At 43.9% G+C, this 15,862-nt stretch overlaps 1 protein-coding gene across 1 annotated transcript in view; it reads left to right on the forward strand.

Annotated features, from left to right (window-relative positions):
- Positions 1-15,308, forward strand: part of SNTB1 (syntrophin beta 1) — a 115,414-nt gene extending 100,106 nt beyond the window's left edge. The window contains 4 exon segments of the mRNA XM_050892635.1: positions 1,482-1,621; positions 8,914-9,110; positions 10,909-11,099; positions 12,480-15,308. Of these exon segments, the coding sequence (XP_050748592.1) occupies positions 1,482-1,621; positions 8,914-9,110; positions 10,909-11,099; positions 12,480-12,572 (621 nt within the window). The 3' untranslated portion in view covers positions 12,573-15,308.
- Positions 15,309-15,862: the final 554 nt, after the last annotated feature.

Raw genomic sequence — 15,862 nt, forward strand, 5'->3', positions numbered from 1 at the left:
ACAGGAATGTGATTATTGGAAAAGCTTAATTCAGAAGGAAAAATACCTCTTAAAAACCATGTAAGCCAAAAATCTTTGGTTTAAGTTTAAGATCTGCTTTGGGCATTGGTGTTCTGGTGCGAAGCTGTCTTACAACTGTCTTGAAAGTCCTTAAAAGTTTAGAAATTGTGGGACCCTTTTTTCATATAAAATACAAATGTTTCAAATGCCGTTCTCAATCTGAATCCATCACTTAAGGCACATCGTGCTTAAGGATCTGAATCGCCATTTCTGGCTGTGCCACTCCCAGCCTGGCCAACCTTTGATTGATCCCTTTTATATGTTTCTCCACCCAGTGATGTGCCCAGTGACATACGCCCATGGCAAGTAGGCTGGCATCAACCATAAAACAGCATAGACAGCTGCTTCTCTTTCCCGAAGAAGGTTTTAATGGAGGAGTCATGTAGACAACCAGATTCTCTGGTGAATCTCAGAATTTGTTTCATTCCCTTTAGTACCCAGCCGAGATGCTTGGGTTTGAAAGCATGGCTGTGAGTGTTACTGCATAACGGGGTTTCTTTTTCTTTATGTGCACCAAAAGGAAAATGATTAATTTGTCTGTGAAAGACGAGCTTCACTCTTACTTGAAACTAAGACCCTTTCATGTTCCCATCTATTTTAAGACACTTCTATGCTGCCAGAGTAGAATAAGTAAAAACTAGGATCCATACTTGGTCCCCATAATGGTAATTGTGTAGCCATGTGGATGACCGCATGCCTAACCTGCAAAATATAATTCCACATCTGGATTCTGCAGCCAGTAAAGGGCTCTGATGCCCCAGTCTTTAGACATCTTCTGCAGATGGGTTTGAAATGTGGATGCAGATCCATCACTGAGTCAATGCTTCAGATCAATGCCATGTTTAGGGTGGATCTCTTTATAAATTGGCACTTGTAAAACTGGAAGAACGATATGAAGGAGAAGCAATGAAAATGTGAACTGCTGAGGAAAAAAGCATCTGCTCCCAAACCACTATTTTACTACCTGACACTATTCTTTAATAGTGATGATGTTGCAGCTTTTTTCACTCATTAAAATAGCAGCAATGTCCAGCATTCAGGTTAATGTGCCAGTTACACATAAATGGTGCACATCATTATAAATATACATTTAAGGTCCTTTCATGCATACCACAGCTAAATAACAGCCAGCTCTGTCTCAGTGTTCTTCCACTACTGCATTTATGGAGTAGCCTGTAGTAGGGGAAGGCTGCAAGGAGGGCTGGAAATGGCACTGCTAATGAGAGCAGCAGATGTCGTTGCACTTTACTCCATTTCTGCTGCAGCTGGTTATAAATTCGGGTGGGAGATACCAAAAAGCCAAAGAAATAAAACTCTCTTTTGTTCATTATCTTGTCCAGGACTTGACGAGTTCATATCGTCAGGCTTTGCACAATGGTAGCTTTGTCACTTGTTGTTTCACTGAAAATTTGCTTTTTCAGGTGCCAGGAGACAACGAGAAGCACTGGAAGCCAGTGTTAGTGGTTTTGACGGAGAAAGACCTCTTAATATACGAGAGCATGCCGCGGATGAAGGAAGCTTGGTTCAGCCCTCTGCATACCTACCCCCTGCTAGCCACCAGGTACCTGTGCTTTTTTTATTATGGTCCCTTCAAGAGCGGTGGGAACGGCTAAGTCAGCTGCGAACTGGTATAGCTGGTGCATAGCTATGTATCACACTTGAAATGTCATGGTTTGAGAAGCAGATTCTTCTTCAATGGGCCAATATGCTCAGCTTAACTCCTCTCTTCTCCTCTGTTTCAAGTTCTGGCCAAGGCTGATGGCCAGAAACACACCAGAAAGATTATGGATGCAGCCGTTTGGCCCAGATTCAGAGGCAGGAGTGCTGAAAAAGCTGAGAGCTCGATCTCCTGAGATTTCTATCTCAGTGTGCAGACCTGAGGGCTTGGCAGAAGCACTCAGATTTCCAGCTGCTCCTCTGGGCTGAAAAAAGTGAAATTGTTGCCCTGAGTTGGATGTGCTTGTGTGGCAGTTCTGTACCACCGTTTTGGGGCTTTTGGAGGATCGCACATGTGATGGAGACAATTTCAGCACGGCTTCTGTTCCTGCTCTAGCAAATGAATTCCTGGCTTTTTTAGCTTAAAATGGTGAGCTTGGAAGACACATTCTTGAATCTAGGTTGTAAATAACCATCTGCATTATTTCGAAGGTATCCATCAACACTAATTCAGAGAGAGCTTTCCCATGGTTGTTTTTATGCGGTGGAAACTGTCTGTGCTTCTTGGTGTGAATCTTAATCATGTTTCTCTGGCAGTGTGGTCAAAGGGCTTGAGAAAGAGCTGCCGTTCCATTGTTTTGGCCTTGCTACAGGCCTCTATTGTACCATTTTCAATGAGTTCTCATTCAGAAGGGCTGGTTGCACATGGCCAAAAGCAGTGGGTCTCTTACTGCACTCTCATTAGTTAATTTTTGTTCTCGGTCTCTTAGTTTTCTCCCCAAATGAACTGAGGCTTTGCTGCTAAATCATTATATGAAAAAAAAAATAAAGTTGAACTCAGTGAACTACACTGATGGTTGTTTTGTCCCAGTCTACCTACCCGTGATGGAGCTTTCAGACTTCCTGGGAAGCCAGCTTCTGACTCACCCTTTGTTACTGTAACGTGAGGTGAGAGCCCCAAGCTTTGCAGCTTGCAGCTGGCTGCGCGGTGTGGCGGTGAAGGTTGACAATTCCAGGTGACAATTCCCAATGAAGGCTGGGTAAGGTGTTGGAGCTGGAGGCTGCATCCAGGTGTGTCACTAAGCCTTAGAGTTTGTGAAGCCAGAGCACCCCAGCAGATGGTGATGTGTCTCCTCCCCACTGTTTTGGGGTGTCATTTGTACACAGACCCAAGTCCTCCTCCTTAAAGTGACTGGAAATCCTGCAGCGCACCCTGCCCCTTCCTGCCCACACATCGTCACACGTAAAGACAGCCCTTTGGTGGGCATCGCCAGCCCCCATCCTCAGTGACCACCAATTTACTGCATCAAACAATCTAAGTCCTTGTCTTGGAGGGCCTGTTACTTAATTACTTTTTCTCAGGAGTTCAGATTTGATAGCAGACTGGCTTGCCTTGGGTGGGGATAGTCATCTCCCTGTCCGATGGGATTCCCGTGTGAGTGGAGGACCATCGGCCTTCAGGCTGGAGAGGAATGAGAAGTTGCTCAACACGGGTGTCAGGCTGCTGAAGGGTCTTTACAGACTGGGAAAATGGTCTGTAGGAAAGACGAGATGCGGTTCAGAAAGGACAAGTGCAAAGTTCAGTTCTGAGGAATAATCAGCTGCGCTGGTTTGGGGTGGAAAATGAGTGACAAAGTAGTTGCTCTGCCCGGAAGCTTGCTTAAATCTATGGTGTTATGTTTTTGAGAGGGGAAAATAAAGACAATCATCTTGGGTTATAGCAGAAGTGTTGCATGTTGGGCAGATGTAGTAATCATACCTAACTACAGAGCATGAGTAAAGCCTCAGGTGATACACCACCTTCATGTGAGGCATTGCACTTCCAGAAAGATGCCGGTTAGCTGTGGAAGGTCTAGAAGAAAGCAATGCAAATGTAAGACCTAGAAAACACTATCAGTAGGGGAATACTTAAGAAACCTTAGTTGTTTAATCTAGAGAAGCCCATGGAAAACATGTCAATAGTTTTCAAGTATGAAAATGAGATACAAGGACAGGGGAGCATGTTCTCCAGGCCCCTTCTGGATACAACAGGACATAGTTGGCTGCATTTGTGGCAGGGGAGGTTCAGGGTAGGTCCTGGGAAAAACTTGGTGTGCAGGTGAGGGACTGGATTAGATTCTCTAGGAAAGGTGTACGATCCTCATCACTGGGGACTTTGGACGGGTGACACTGTAACCCTCAGGAGTGTGTCAGCACAGTTAGCCCTGCTCTGGGAAGGAGGATGTGCTGGCTGACCTCCTGAGAACCATTCCAGCCCCTTCTCTGTGATTTCTTACTAATATTGCTGTGAATTTAACACTCAGGTAAAAAGACAGCAGATATACAGAACTTGACATTCAGAATGGAGTCGCAGTCTGATAAATAAGTATAAATACATGAATCCCCAAGGTGAGCAGATTACATAAATTGACAGATTCCCTAAATCATTACACTTACTGTTTTGGATGATTTTGATTAAAACCCTGCAGGATCCTGCTTTTATGATCTGTCACACTGAGTACAGTTATACCAAAAAAATACACAGGGTTTGCTGTTGGTATTGACCGCTGTGTTCATGCTCGGTCAGTGATTACCCTGCTCGTGACGGGTTTTTTAATCCCCTCTGGGCATTGATCAGTGCAATTTAGAACTTTTCACCTGGAAAGTTTGCAGACCACATGTTGTAATCTTGGCTGCTCCCATCTTTCAGATTTTTATGAGTCCTTGGGAAAACATTTTTGCTTAGCTAATGCATATTTGAAAAGCTGCTGAAACTGGAAAACTTCAGTGCCAGATACTGTACAGAGTCATGCTTAATCTACCCAAGACATAATGAGCAGAGAAAATTGGAAAGTGGTAGAAGGATTACAATCTTCTTACAGTATTTTAACAGTGGAATTTCAACATGCCCTTTCTGTTTGTTGATAAGTTTGCCTTCAACCTATGGATGCTATTAAGACCTAAAAATATTTTCCAGCCAGTCTCTCCCAGCTTTGTGCGGAATTGTGCGGAATATAAGTAATAGCTCAAATAAAACTGAGATCAGGAGATTTAAGTTGTTCCTTTAAATCTCTGTACCAGGAGGCACAGCAGCTGGCTCGTAGCCCTGACTCCAAGGACCTTTTTGTCATAATCTCTGTTTCAGTGTTTCCTTATGCCTGAATAACAGTGCCTCCCTCTAGCATGGGAAAGGGCTTAAGTAATTACATCTTAAATGTTTGCAATCAAATTCCGTTATCTATCATAGCCAGATATGAAATGGAAGGAAAAAAAAAAAAGCAGCCCATATTGGACTCTGATTAAAGATCAGGTAAGTAGCTTTTGTGTAAAGCTGAGGTCTGTAACCAGAAAGTATTAAAGCAGTTTGATAGTTAATGCCATGGAAAGTTGGGGATGGAGTTTGGGCGCCGATTAGTCATCTGTGCAAGCGGGCAGAGGAGCGGGCAGAGGGGCAGGCAGAGAGCACTGGGGTCCCCGAGCACCCCAGGGAAGGTGTGTGAAGTGCTGTGCAAGCATCTTCCCAGGACAGTGAGGGTGGTTGTGGCTCCCTCCATGCAGGACTCGGAGGAGTTGAGAGCATGTGCGTAGGTTTCCAAAGAGTACAGCCATTCTGGAGCAGGTTTCAAATGCTAAGGCAGGGTAAGGAGTGGTTTCAACATAAGAAAGGTCAGATGATAGTGGCTTTCTACTGGGCAGAGCTGCATGACTGTTGATGCACTTGTATCAAGGTCTCTTCTGAGATAGATCTCAGATAAGCAGCTGAACACTTGCTTTGAGTGTCAGTGCTGGTTTCACTGTCCTTCTTGAAGAGGCCATTAGATTTTGCTGTTGCAGTAACTGGTTGAAACTCTCTTCATAGCATTAGGATGAGAAGCAGGTCCCAATGCATCTCACCCAGCACCAACACTTCATGTTGGACCGTACCCATCTTGCTATCACATGTTTGCAAAGAATAATGCTAAAAAGGGCCCTAAAACAGAGAGACAAGGGAGAAATTAGAGAAGATTAGAAGTGTCTCCCTGGCTCTCTGGAGCATGCCAAGAGTTGCATTTTACAGCCGCTGCCTGCTATCTACGCGCTGTGCAAACCGACTTGATCGTGACCAATCTTCTCCTGCCCTCTTGCGGCTCTGGCTGCTCCAGGGAAGCGTGCTCGGGCTCCTGCGCGCTCGCAGACATCTCAGAAACCTCCACAGAGCCCAGTAACCTTCAGGGACCGCAGGTGAATATTACCAGAGCCGGCCCTGGGGTGCCTTTTCAGCTCTGGGGTGCAGCATGCACCACACACACAACCTCGGCTGCGGTCAGAGCGACAGGAGGCACGGGCGAGGGGAAGTCTTCTGTGAAGTTTCTAAGACTGTTTTTTGCCTTTTAAGGTATTTTCATGGTCTTTTGGATAAAATATCTTTTATGTAAATGAAACAGCTCACGTGAATGCAGCTTTATTAAAGCTTGGGAATCTTTTGACCTGTACCCAAATACATCAGTACTGACAGCTGGTACATAAATACTATCCTGCATATTTGTTCCCCTGCATATTTATCTAGTTCATGTTTAACTGCATGATTTTCCAAAGCACAATCTAGAGTTGTGTGATAGAAAAGGATTTTCAAATAATGAGACTGAATTTTTAATAATGAGGGGATAATGCAAATGAGAAGGCAGGCAAGAAACAATGTTCATGTTCATAGGGCCACAAAGATGATCGGGGGGCTGGAGGACCTCCCCTATGAGGACAGGCTGAGAGAGTTGTTTAGCCTGGAGAAGAGAAGGCTCCAGAGAGACCTTATAGCAGCCTTCCAGTACTTAAAGGGGACCTACAGGAAAGATGGGGAGGGACTCTTTATCAGGGAGTGTAGTGATAGGACGAGGGGTGACCGTTTTAAACAGAAAAAGAGTAGATTTAGATTAGATATTAGGAAGAAATTCTTTACTGTGAGGCACTGGAACAGGTTGCCCGGAGAGGTTGTGGATGCCCCATCCCTGGAAGTGTTCAAGGCCAGGCTGGATGGGGCTTTGAGCAACCTGGTCTAGTGGAAGGTGTCCCTGCCCATCGCAGGGGGGTTGGAACTAGATGATTCTTAAGGTCCCTTCCAACCCAAACCATTCTATGATTCTGTGATGTTGGATGTGTCCACATACTTTAATTTGTGAAGGACGTCTTCATTCTATCCATATGCTGAAAAACCTACAATGCCAGTGCTGTGGATAAAGCATGAAGATGTAGGGGAGCAGGGAGATGGATTTGAAAGGAAATAAAACATCGGAACCATCTGTCTGTCACACGTTTAGTATCACAAGTATTAGAAAATGATTTTTAGCACAGCTGATAAGCACTGTATAAAGGAGAAGGGATGACCCAGGGAGAAGGTGGAATAGTTCTATTTTTAATGACAAACTTGTGATTTTCCAGGCTGCTTTCCCACAGTCGCCCCCAGCAACAGAAGGCAGCATGAGAGCAGTGGCCATGCCTGCACCTGGGTGACTGGCCAGGGAGAGGCAGCAGCAGAACTCACCAGAGATTTCAGTTCCCAGTCTCCTGCCTTAATTATCGAGATGCAGCTTCCCCTCAGAGTTTGTACCTCCGCACGCCAAATGAAAGTGAATTAAAGTTTCTGGGCTGTTTGTTTGCTGCTGAGTCTCTGACTGCAAAATCTGCCCAGGGTGCAGTTAGAAGGCCTTGAGTATCAAAGCTGAGTGGGGCGTTAAGGCAGCCCTTCTAGAGGCAAAAAAGCATTTGGGGAAGGTGGTAGTGCCTCTCTGGAAGACACGTTCCTGCCCAGACACAGGGCAGGGCAGCTCTGACCAGGATACTCTGCATCTTGCCTCCCGGGACCTCCTGGGACCATGAAATCAAGGCGGATGCTCAAAATCCAAAGAAAGTTACCATGAAACTGAGCATGAACAGATCTTGCAAACCTTCTAGCAGGGTATGAAAGAGGGACACATCTGTTCAGCACAATACACGTCCCAAAGGTCAGCATGGACTGCCAGGGAATTGGGGAAAATTTCAGATGCCCTATGGTTAGTGTTTTAATAACTGAAAAGCTAAAGTTGTGCTTTTTCTTTCCTTTCTGCTTTTTCTTCCTATTAAAACATCTCTGTTTGATGGTATACTTCTACAGTGTCAGCTAACAGGCAACTATTCTTTCAGATGCAAAACAATAATTTGACGGTGAATTAGCATTCAGTAAATGATTAGTATAATCTAATGTTTTATCCTTCAGCACAAGTATTCTACTACCATGCTACATACTTACTTTATAGTCTCACATGAAGTATATTGTTCGCCTATAGAAAGGGAAACAGGAGACACAAGACAGAAATAAGCTTTTCAGAAGAATTTCATTTTGTGACTCCCTGTAAGGATTAGTCTCTGGATCTCAAAGAGCAATGAGCTCCTCTGGATTATTCTTTTCAGCTGAATCAGTGTCATGTCCCTGAGTGAATTCTGTATTCACTGTCCACACTTCTGCAGGGAAAAAAACAAACCAAAAAGGCAGTCTTAAAGAAGAATTAAATATTATGAGGTGTTGATTTTCTCACTCAAAAATATTCCCTGCGATTAGTGTTTGCCCAGATGAACAAACCTTTCCTGGTCACAGGAGATCAGCTGTTGATGCCAGGCAAAAAAATGTTAATTGCAGCAAAATATGAGAGAATTTCAGATTACAAGTAGCTGCAACATTTTGCATTTTACAGGTTCCTTATGGGAAAAGTATGCACAAGACAGTACTTTGGCATCTGCATATTTTAAGGAACTACTTACTTTATCTGACAGCATTTATCATTGAGTTTGTCTGCAGCTGTTTAAGCTTTATGGCAAATGCCACTTGACAGTGAAAGTTGGATTCAGCTGCCTCATCTGAGCGAGCACTTGTATCTGTGGACCAAACCCCATCCCCACAGACCAGTCGGTGATTTCTCTTGGTTCCTCGCCCAAAGAGGTGTTTTGTACAATTCATTAGGAAATTTTGGGACGTCCCCGTCATCACCTGCGTGGCTGGCTGCTTCTGTACTCACTGCCTTGGACCTTCACTCTTCTGAGTGTTACTAGGAGTCACTTTAGGCTCAAATACAGAGGAGATGCAAGTTCTCATGCTCCCAACCACGTGCGTTTAGGAATGTACAAAGCAGAGCTGTGCTCAGGTAGGGATTTTGGCACAGTGTGCTGTGTCAGCATGACAATCCACTGATGTGCTTTCAAATCCAATTGCAGGTTGGTCCATTCTGGCCCAGGAAAAGGCTCACCGCAGTCAGGGGTGGATTTGTCTTTCGCAACCCGTACCGGTACAAGGCAAGGGATTGAAACCCATCTGTTCAGGACGGAGACTAGCCGAGACCTCTCACTGTGGACGAGGAGTGTAGTGCAGGGCTGCCACAATTCTGCGGAGCTCATCACGGAAATCACCACATGTGAGTAACACCTGCAGCGCTGCATCTCCACACCTCCTCGTAACACTAGTTGGTAGTTCAAGCTCCTTCTGCTAGAGGTGATTCACATAAAAAAATGTGCATATTTAGGGTTCTACGTGTTTAAAATATTGTCCCCTTGGTTTCTGAGCCAGTCCCAGCTAGTGTGGTACCTGTGGCCAGTGACATAGTCACCGTCATTCTGACTTTTGGTCTTGTTTTCAGCATGTTGTTTCAGACACAAGTCTGTAGTCAGCCATATAGGGCTGTGTGTCATGGAGGAGTCATTGTCAGAGGTTTGTCCAGAAATCCACAGAAAAAAACATTTTTCTGAGCTTCAGGAGACTCCTGAGAGCCTGGCGGGAGTTTCTCCTGCAGAAGGAGGAGGCAGAGGAGGACTGGCACATTCACAAGCTGAATTGGTCATTTATTCACCTAGCTCTGCACACTTGAGTAAAAAAATACAAACCAGTCGAATAGCCACATTTTGACGGCTAGTCATTTCCCTCCCTGAACATTAGGATGTCATTTCTTAGCACTTCTGTACATGCAAAATTGACTGGGCAAAAAGTCATCGGCTGCAGAAGCTCGGGAGTGATGCCCCATTCGGCCAGGTAGCTGCTAGCCTGGGGTGGCTCTGGGGCTTTGAGGCTGTGCCTTTCTCTTGAGTGCCCCCAGGATTTGGGAGGCCTGCCCCCGCTAGCCCTACAGTTGGTGGCGCTGTTAAATTTGAACATTATCTCCACTCGTTGCCTAAAAATGTGAGAGCAAGAGCCAAAGCACAAATCCCCTCCACGACAAAGGGCAGCTCCAATTTCATGAAGCCGTCAAGTACAGCCATGTGCTGCTGAGCACGGGGACGCCTGCCTGTAGTCTGTCAGGCCCCGTGCCTTGCAGGGAGCTCAGGCTGCTTTGCGAGGGCCTCTGACATGGAAACCAACTGGCGTGTTCAGTGGGAATCACCTCAAGGGCATGTCCATCTCCTCAGCCCAGTGACATGGATACCTTTCTTTCCGAAAGCAGGAGGAGGGCATCAGCCCCTTCTTTTATCACGGTGCTGTTATCCCAGTGCCAAGGACCCTTCTTGGCAGAATTGTTCACAGGAAAGTGGTGGAAAAGAGAATTTGGGATCTGAACACCTAAATTCTTCATTTTTTAATTTGGGTCATGGCCTGTGTTTCTGAGCTGAGGGGAAGATGCAGACTTTCTGCTGCAGTAGCTATTATATACAATTACCTGGGCCCTTTTTCAATTACCACAGCACTAATGAGGACTCAGGAGTGTCTTCATCTTTGTCAAAATACTTCAGGGAAACCCTTTACAGCTTCTAATTTTCTCCTGCGTTGTGCGCCACGTTTATTGATTTTGGCTATGTCTGTCAGATGTAAGAAGAAGAGTAGCTGTGACTTTGTCAAGGTTTGGAAGGAGGAAATGCCAGCCTGAGCCTTCTTAAACTTCAGGAGATTGTTTTTGTGTCAGCGTGTAGATGTATGCTGCAACATGAAGAATGCAGCGAATAACTGAAAGGACTGACATCAGTACTGCTACTGCCAAGCACAATTTTAGTCTGTGTGTTTATGCCATAACTAACAAACCTTGCTTGGACCTTGCACAACAGAAAGATTTCTGTTGTTTTTCCAAATCTGCAGGTTTACAGTTAGAGCATGATTAGCCCAGTTTTAGGAAAGGTTAGTTTCCGCAAGATAGTGTTGAGATCGAATGTAAAATGCAGATATCTGCAGCCAAAAGGAATCTGTTCCTTTTAAGAACCTTACAGACTAAGTTTTGTTTCCTTCTTCAGGTTGCACGTATAAAAGCCAGGAGTGCCGTTTGACCATCCATTACGAACATGGATTCTCTCTTACAACTGAACCGCAAGATGGTGCCTTCTCTAAGACAATTGCACAATACCCCTATGAAAAACTTAAAATGTCCTCAGATGATGGGATAAGGATGCTTTATTTAGACTTTGGAGGAAAGGATGGAGAAATTGTAAGTACTGCATTTAGCAAAGGGATGCATGTTACCATCTCTTTGGTGGTCCTTCAGGCTGCAGGGGCGGAGAAGCACTAATGGAAGTTGGACTAGATGATCGTTGTAGGTCCCTTCCAACTGAAACATTCTATTCTGTTCTGTTCTGTTCTGTTCTAATAACAGCTGGCCAGTACCAGGTTCCAGTACCAGTATTGAGACACCGTGCTTTCTAGTACAGCATGACGATCTGGCTTTAGAAGGAGATAAACTAAAAAGAGAGATAAAATGGTAAAACCATGCAAAGAGGGATGAAAGAGTTCTTACATTTGAGAACAAATTGTATCTCTAAATAGCCAGATGTTAGAATTTTTGTATGTATACATTTCACTTTTTAAATGATTGCGGATGGAAGAACTTAACAATGAGATATTATTAATTCCAACGTACACATATGGACTTTATGTTATGACAAGCAGCTGTGTTTTAGACGTTTTTGAACCTCTAGTTGCGAAAAAAATTGAAGACTACAGACGTAGTGCAAACTGTCTGCTTAGTCCTCTAAGTTAGCTGTGACAAGACCTAAAAATAAGGTGCTTATTCCTACGAGCAGTTTAGATACCATAAATTATGCATGTAAACATGGTCTTGCCTGCCAAATTTTTTCAGCAGTTCCTGAGCACGTTGGGTGCTTAATTCTTCACATCACTTTGATAATATATACTCTGCGAGCTGCTTGTTGTCAGGCTTTCAGAAGGGAATTTGTTACTAGCTCCCAATAAAGTTGATGCATGACTGGTGGAAAGGCAAATCTGGTTTGTTTTGATGTGAACCTACTGTTGAACCTGCTGTCCACACTGACAAGTCTGTCATGCTTAGCAAGCAGTGGTGAGATCATCTGAACCGTGACTATGGAAAAAAAAGTCTCAGTTCAGCCTTGCTGCTGGCTGTGTGAACAGAGGAGCAACCGTGCAGCATCAGCTGAAGGTGCAGTATCCTGGCTTCAGCTGTGACCACCAGCAGATGCACCGGGTATTGGACATAGCAGTCCCACCACCACCTGTGGTCAGAAACAGAGCCTGAAAAGATGGAGGGGTTGAACCTCTTGGAAAACTGCTTGCAGCGTCTGACTCCGTTTTCTGCTGCTTACCCAGGTGGATGCAAGCCCAGAAGCACCAGGAACTCATCTGCTCTCAAGATGCTTGTTACTTACCTTTAGTAACCTAAATATTTGCAGCTGTATGCAAAGGAACGACACTATGTTGTAATAAAGGGTTGTTATTAATAGAAGCCTGTTCAAAATACCAGGCAGCAGTTAATCAAGTACTCCATAAATGATTGCTTATTTGAGCTGTAATCTAATCTAATCATTCTCAACTTGATTTCTTTCTGTACTTTCAGCAACTGGACCTTCATTCCTGTCCAAAACCAATTGTGTTCATCATTCATTCCTTCCTGTCAGCAAAGATTACAAGACTTGGCTTGGTGGCATAAATGGGATACATCTGTTTCTTCAAAGAAAGATGGAGCGACCATGCTAATCTGAAGTACAGTCAACAGCAGCAACCCGTACCAGCTAGCAGCATACACCAGCTTGGGGTTCAGTACCAGGCCTTGGTCATTTCTGCAGTCTTCCAAGGCCCAGGTTTCATTTTGATCAGCTAAAGAGGTGGCATGACAAGGAAAACAGTGGATTTCATTGTAAATAATGGGATTTTAAAATCCCATATGAGACAGTAAAAGCGTGTAGTACCATACGTGTAAATGTTTCAGAATCATAAATTGTGCCTATTTCAATGTACTTGTTTATCTAGAATAAGTAAAGGGCTAAGCAGACAAGAGCGGGTGTTGGTTGTGATGCAAGCTCAAGATTGTTTGAGTAGAAGTTCTCCAAACAAGATTGTCCCACCACCCAAAAGTAAAATACTTTTTCTGTTCTAACCTGTGCACCACTTACAGAAGATTTTTGTTTTGGAGCGCTGTCAGAACCTGTTGCTTGGCTACCCAGCAGAGCATGCAAACCTGCGCCTTTGAGTCGGGTGCTCTAAAGCAATACAGCTGTGGTCAGTGAGCAGCTGGAGGGTCCCTGCCGAGGGGCACTTTCAAATTAAATGATGAAGACAGCTTGCGTACGTTCCTAGCGATGGACCCAAAGCAAGACTAGCTATAGCGGTGTACTGAGAGCCGGCTGTCACGGGGGTGTAGGTAGGAGTGTCCTTTGTTAAGGAACACACAGGATGTATTTTTGTAGTGACTTCCCAGAATGGCTTAATGAGTTTCAGCTACCCGGGATCCCCGGCTCAGGTAAAAGTTACCTGAATCCATGCTGAAGCGTGACCTAAGCTTCTGCCAGTGCATTTCCACGGCAGTTTTCCAACAGAAAGCCATGCTGAGCTTCCTGTCCTCCTACCCCTATGGTGTCACCCCCTCAGCTCTGATGAGGCTGGTTGTGTGGTCTTCGTAGAAGAACAAGTGTGGGGAAGGAGGAAGACTTGATTTTTGGAGAGTTTTCTAGATTAGATCAGAAAAGTTATTCAAGCAGCTCCACAACAGTGAGGAAACACACCGGGGCAGGAACACGAGCTGCACTGCCAGAGAAGCCTTAATATAGAACTGCTCCTATGAGCATGACTTGGCAAGTCCAGCTTTATTCCTTGCTGGTGAAACGTAAGACGTTCACCTCCGTACCCATAACTTGCTAGTTCCTGTTTTGCACAACAACTTAGTGTTTTAAGTCAAAACACACAAATCACTGAGTTTCAGCCTTGTTCAGTTCCGTTGGGCACAAAGCAGGCAGCAGGCAGGAACGCTGACCTTCATCACCAGAGATGATACGCACAGCTCGCACCTGGAACTACTGAATTGGCTTAATGTGGTCGGGTGGGAACAGGAAGAAGCAGAACAGGGATGGCGTTTATGTTGCTCCTACTTGTAAACACAACTGCTTCATATAGGGGTGGGTTTTTGTTTGCTTTTACAGTTTTGCCCTAAATTCACACTTTGAAGGACAGGAACTGTACAGGAAGTAATAAATCGAAAGTTTGTGGAAGTTCATTTGTCATATTACAACACTTCTTTTATTCTTGAGAAAGCACATAAGTTTCAACTTAGCATCACTTGGCTGGCAAAGAGGAAAATTAAAAACACACTTTGGTTCCATGTTGTTTTTAAGCTAAGTCTTGAGACTTAAGGCGTAAGTCATGCTGTTTATTCACAGCACAGGAATTAGTTCGTGGTGGTTTCCACAGGTATCTTAATCAAAAACTAATTAAAAAATTAACATGATGGGCTGAATTCACAAATACAGAAAATGATCGTTGAAGAACAATAGCTAAATCGCCATTTGGAAGAGCAGCCCCGCTCCCAGCACCTCCCGCCAGTCAAAAGCAAGCCTGGGAGGGGATTCACCTAGCTGTGAACTTTTTGGTTTTACTGTCACGGTACTTGCACTTGAAAATTAATTCCTCATGTAAATTCACAAGGTAGGAGAGAACATGTTACATAACTTGCCAGTAATTTCCAAATGGACATTTCTCATGTAGCGACCACTGCCGTTCCCATAACGTTCTGTGGCAGTTCCTTGGGTCTCCTTTGGCTTGGAAGCTTCTAGGAGAATGTCTTCCGAGAAGCTGAGAGCAGTCGGTACGCTGGGGGACTGGGCCTTTGAGTATGAACTCACATCACATCGTCAAGTAAACCGTTGTGTGAAGTTTTTAAAAAGCGATTCAGGACATTTTTATTGCCGTTCCAAAGTATAACTTAAAAATTTGGACGCAGGCTCCTATAAAAGTTCCAGAGGTTAAAGTGAAAATTTGCATACCGTGGGGTAGGTTAAATACATATGTAAACTATACTGCATTATTTCCTTATTCCTTTAACACTTACAAATCACTGGAATGTTATACCTAACATGTATGTGCATTGTAAATATTACAAATTCCTATATTAGTACCAACAATTAAATGACACAATATGTAATCTAAGGTGCTCAGTACTATATGAAGTATAAGTGAATAACTAAACAGTTTGCAAAGAAAATTCATATTATATATATTTATAGAAAAAATAATGATAATTACAGATGCTATTTCTTCATTTTCAGATTTTGGACTGATTCATATTTGGATGGGATAGACAAATGAAATATGGACCTACTCCACATTTATAAGAGTATAGTGAATATTTATATTTTAGAGGAAAAGAATATATTTAATAAAGTCATTTATTGGATTTTTGTGAGGTGAGCTTACTTTGTACCCGAACAAGCTGTTTGGGAGGCTGTCCTTTGGTTTTGGGCTGGGGAAAAAGACCTTTTAAACCTCAGTCATTCTGTTAAGAATTCAGTTACTTGAGAGAACTACTCATCGTATTGATGGAATGACTTTTAAAAATTTAAAATAAAAAAAGTATTAATGTACTGTCAGTGGTGCATTGGTGCTTTCCATCAAGCAAGCTCGGTGTTCATGTGATAGTGGCACTGTGGATGACAGGCTGAAAGCGTAAGTGCGCAGCATTTTTTTTTGCTGCTGGCGTTTACTGAAGGGCCACGGGGACGTTCTGGGGCAGGTGGTTCAGACTCACCTGCTGAAGTTACAGTGCTTTCTCTGTTGCTTATACTTAACGGGGCGGTTACAGAAGTCATAAAAAAAAAAAGAGCAGAAACTTCTGCTCAAGCTTCCGCATTCAAGGAGTGAGGCCAACATGTGCCTTGCTCATCTTATGAACGGTTGTGGAAAAAAAGATGGGTTTTCTTCCCCTCTACTTTAATTCTTAATTAGTGGCCC

The sequence above is a fragment of the Gymnogyps californianus genome, chromosome 2 (genome assembly GCF_018139145.2).
Source record: "Gymnogyps californianus isolate 813 chromosome 2, ASM1813914v2, whole genome shotgun sequence".
Classification (NCBI taxonomy): domain Eukaryota; kingdom Metazoa; phylum Chordata; class Aves; order Accipitriformes; family Cathartidae; genus Gymnogyps; species Gymnogyps californianus.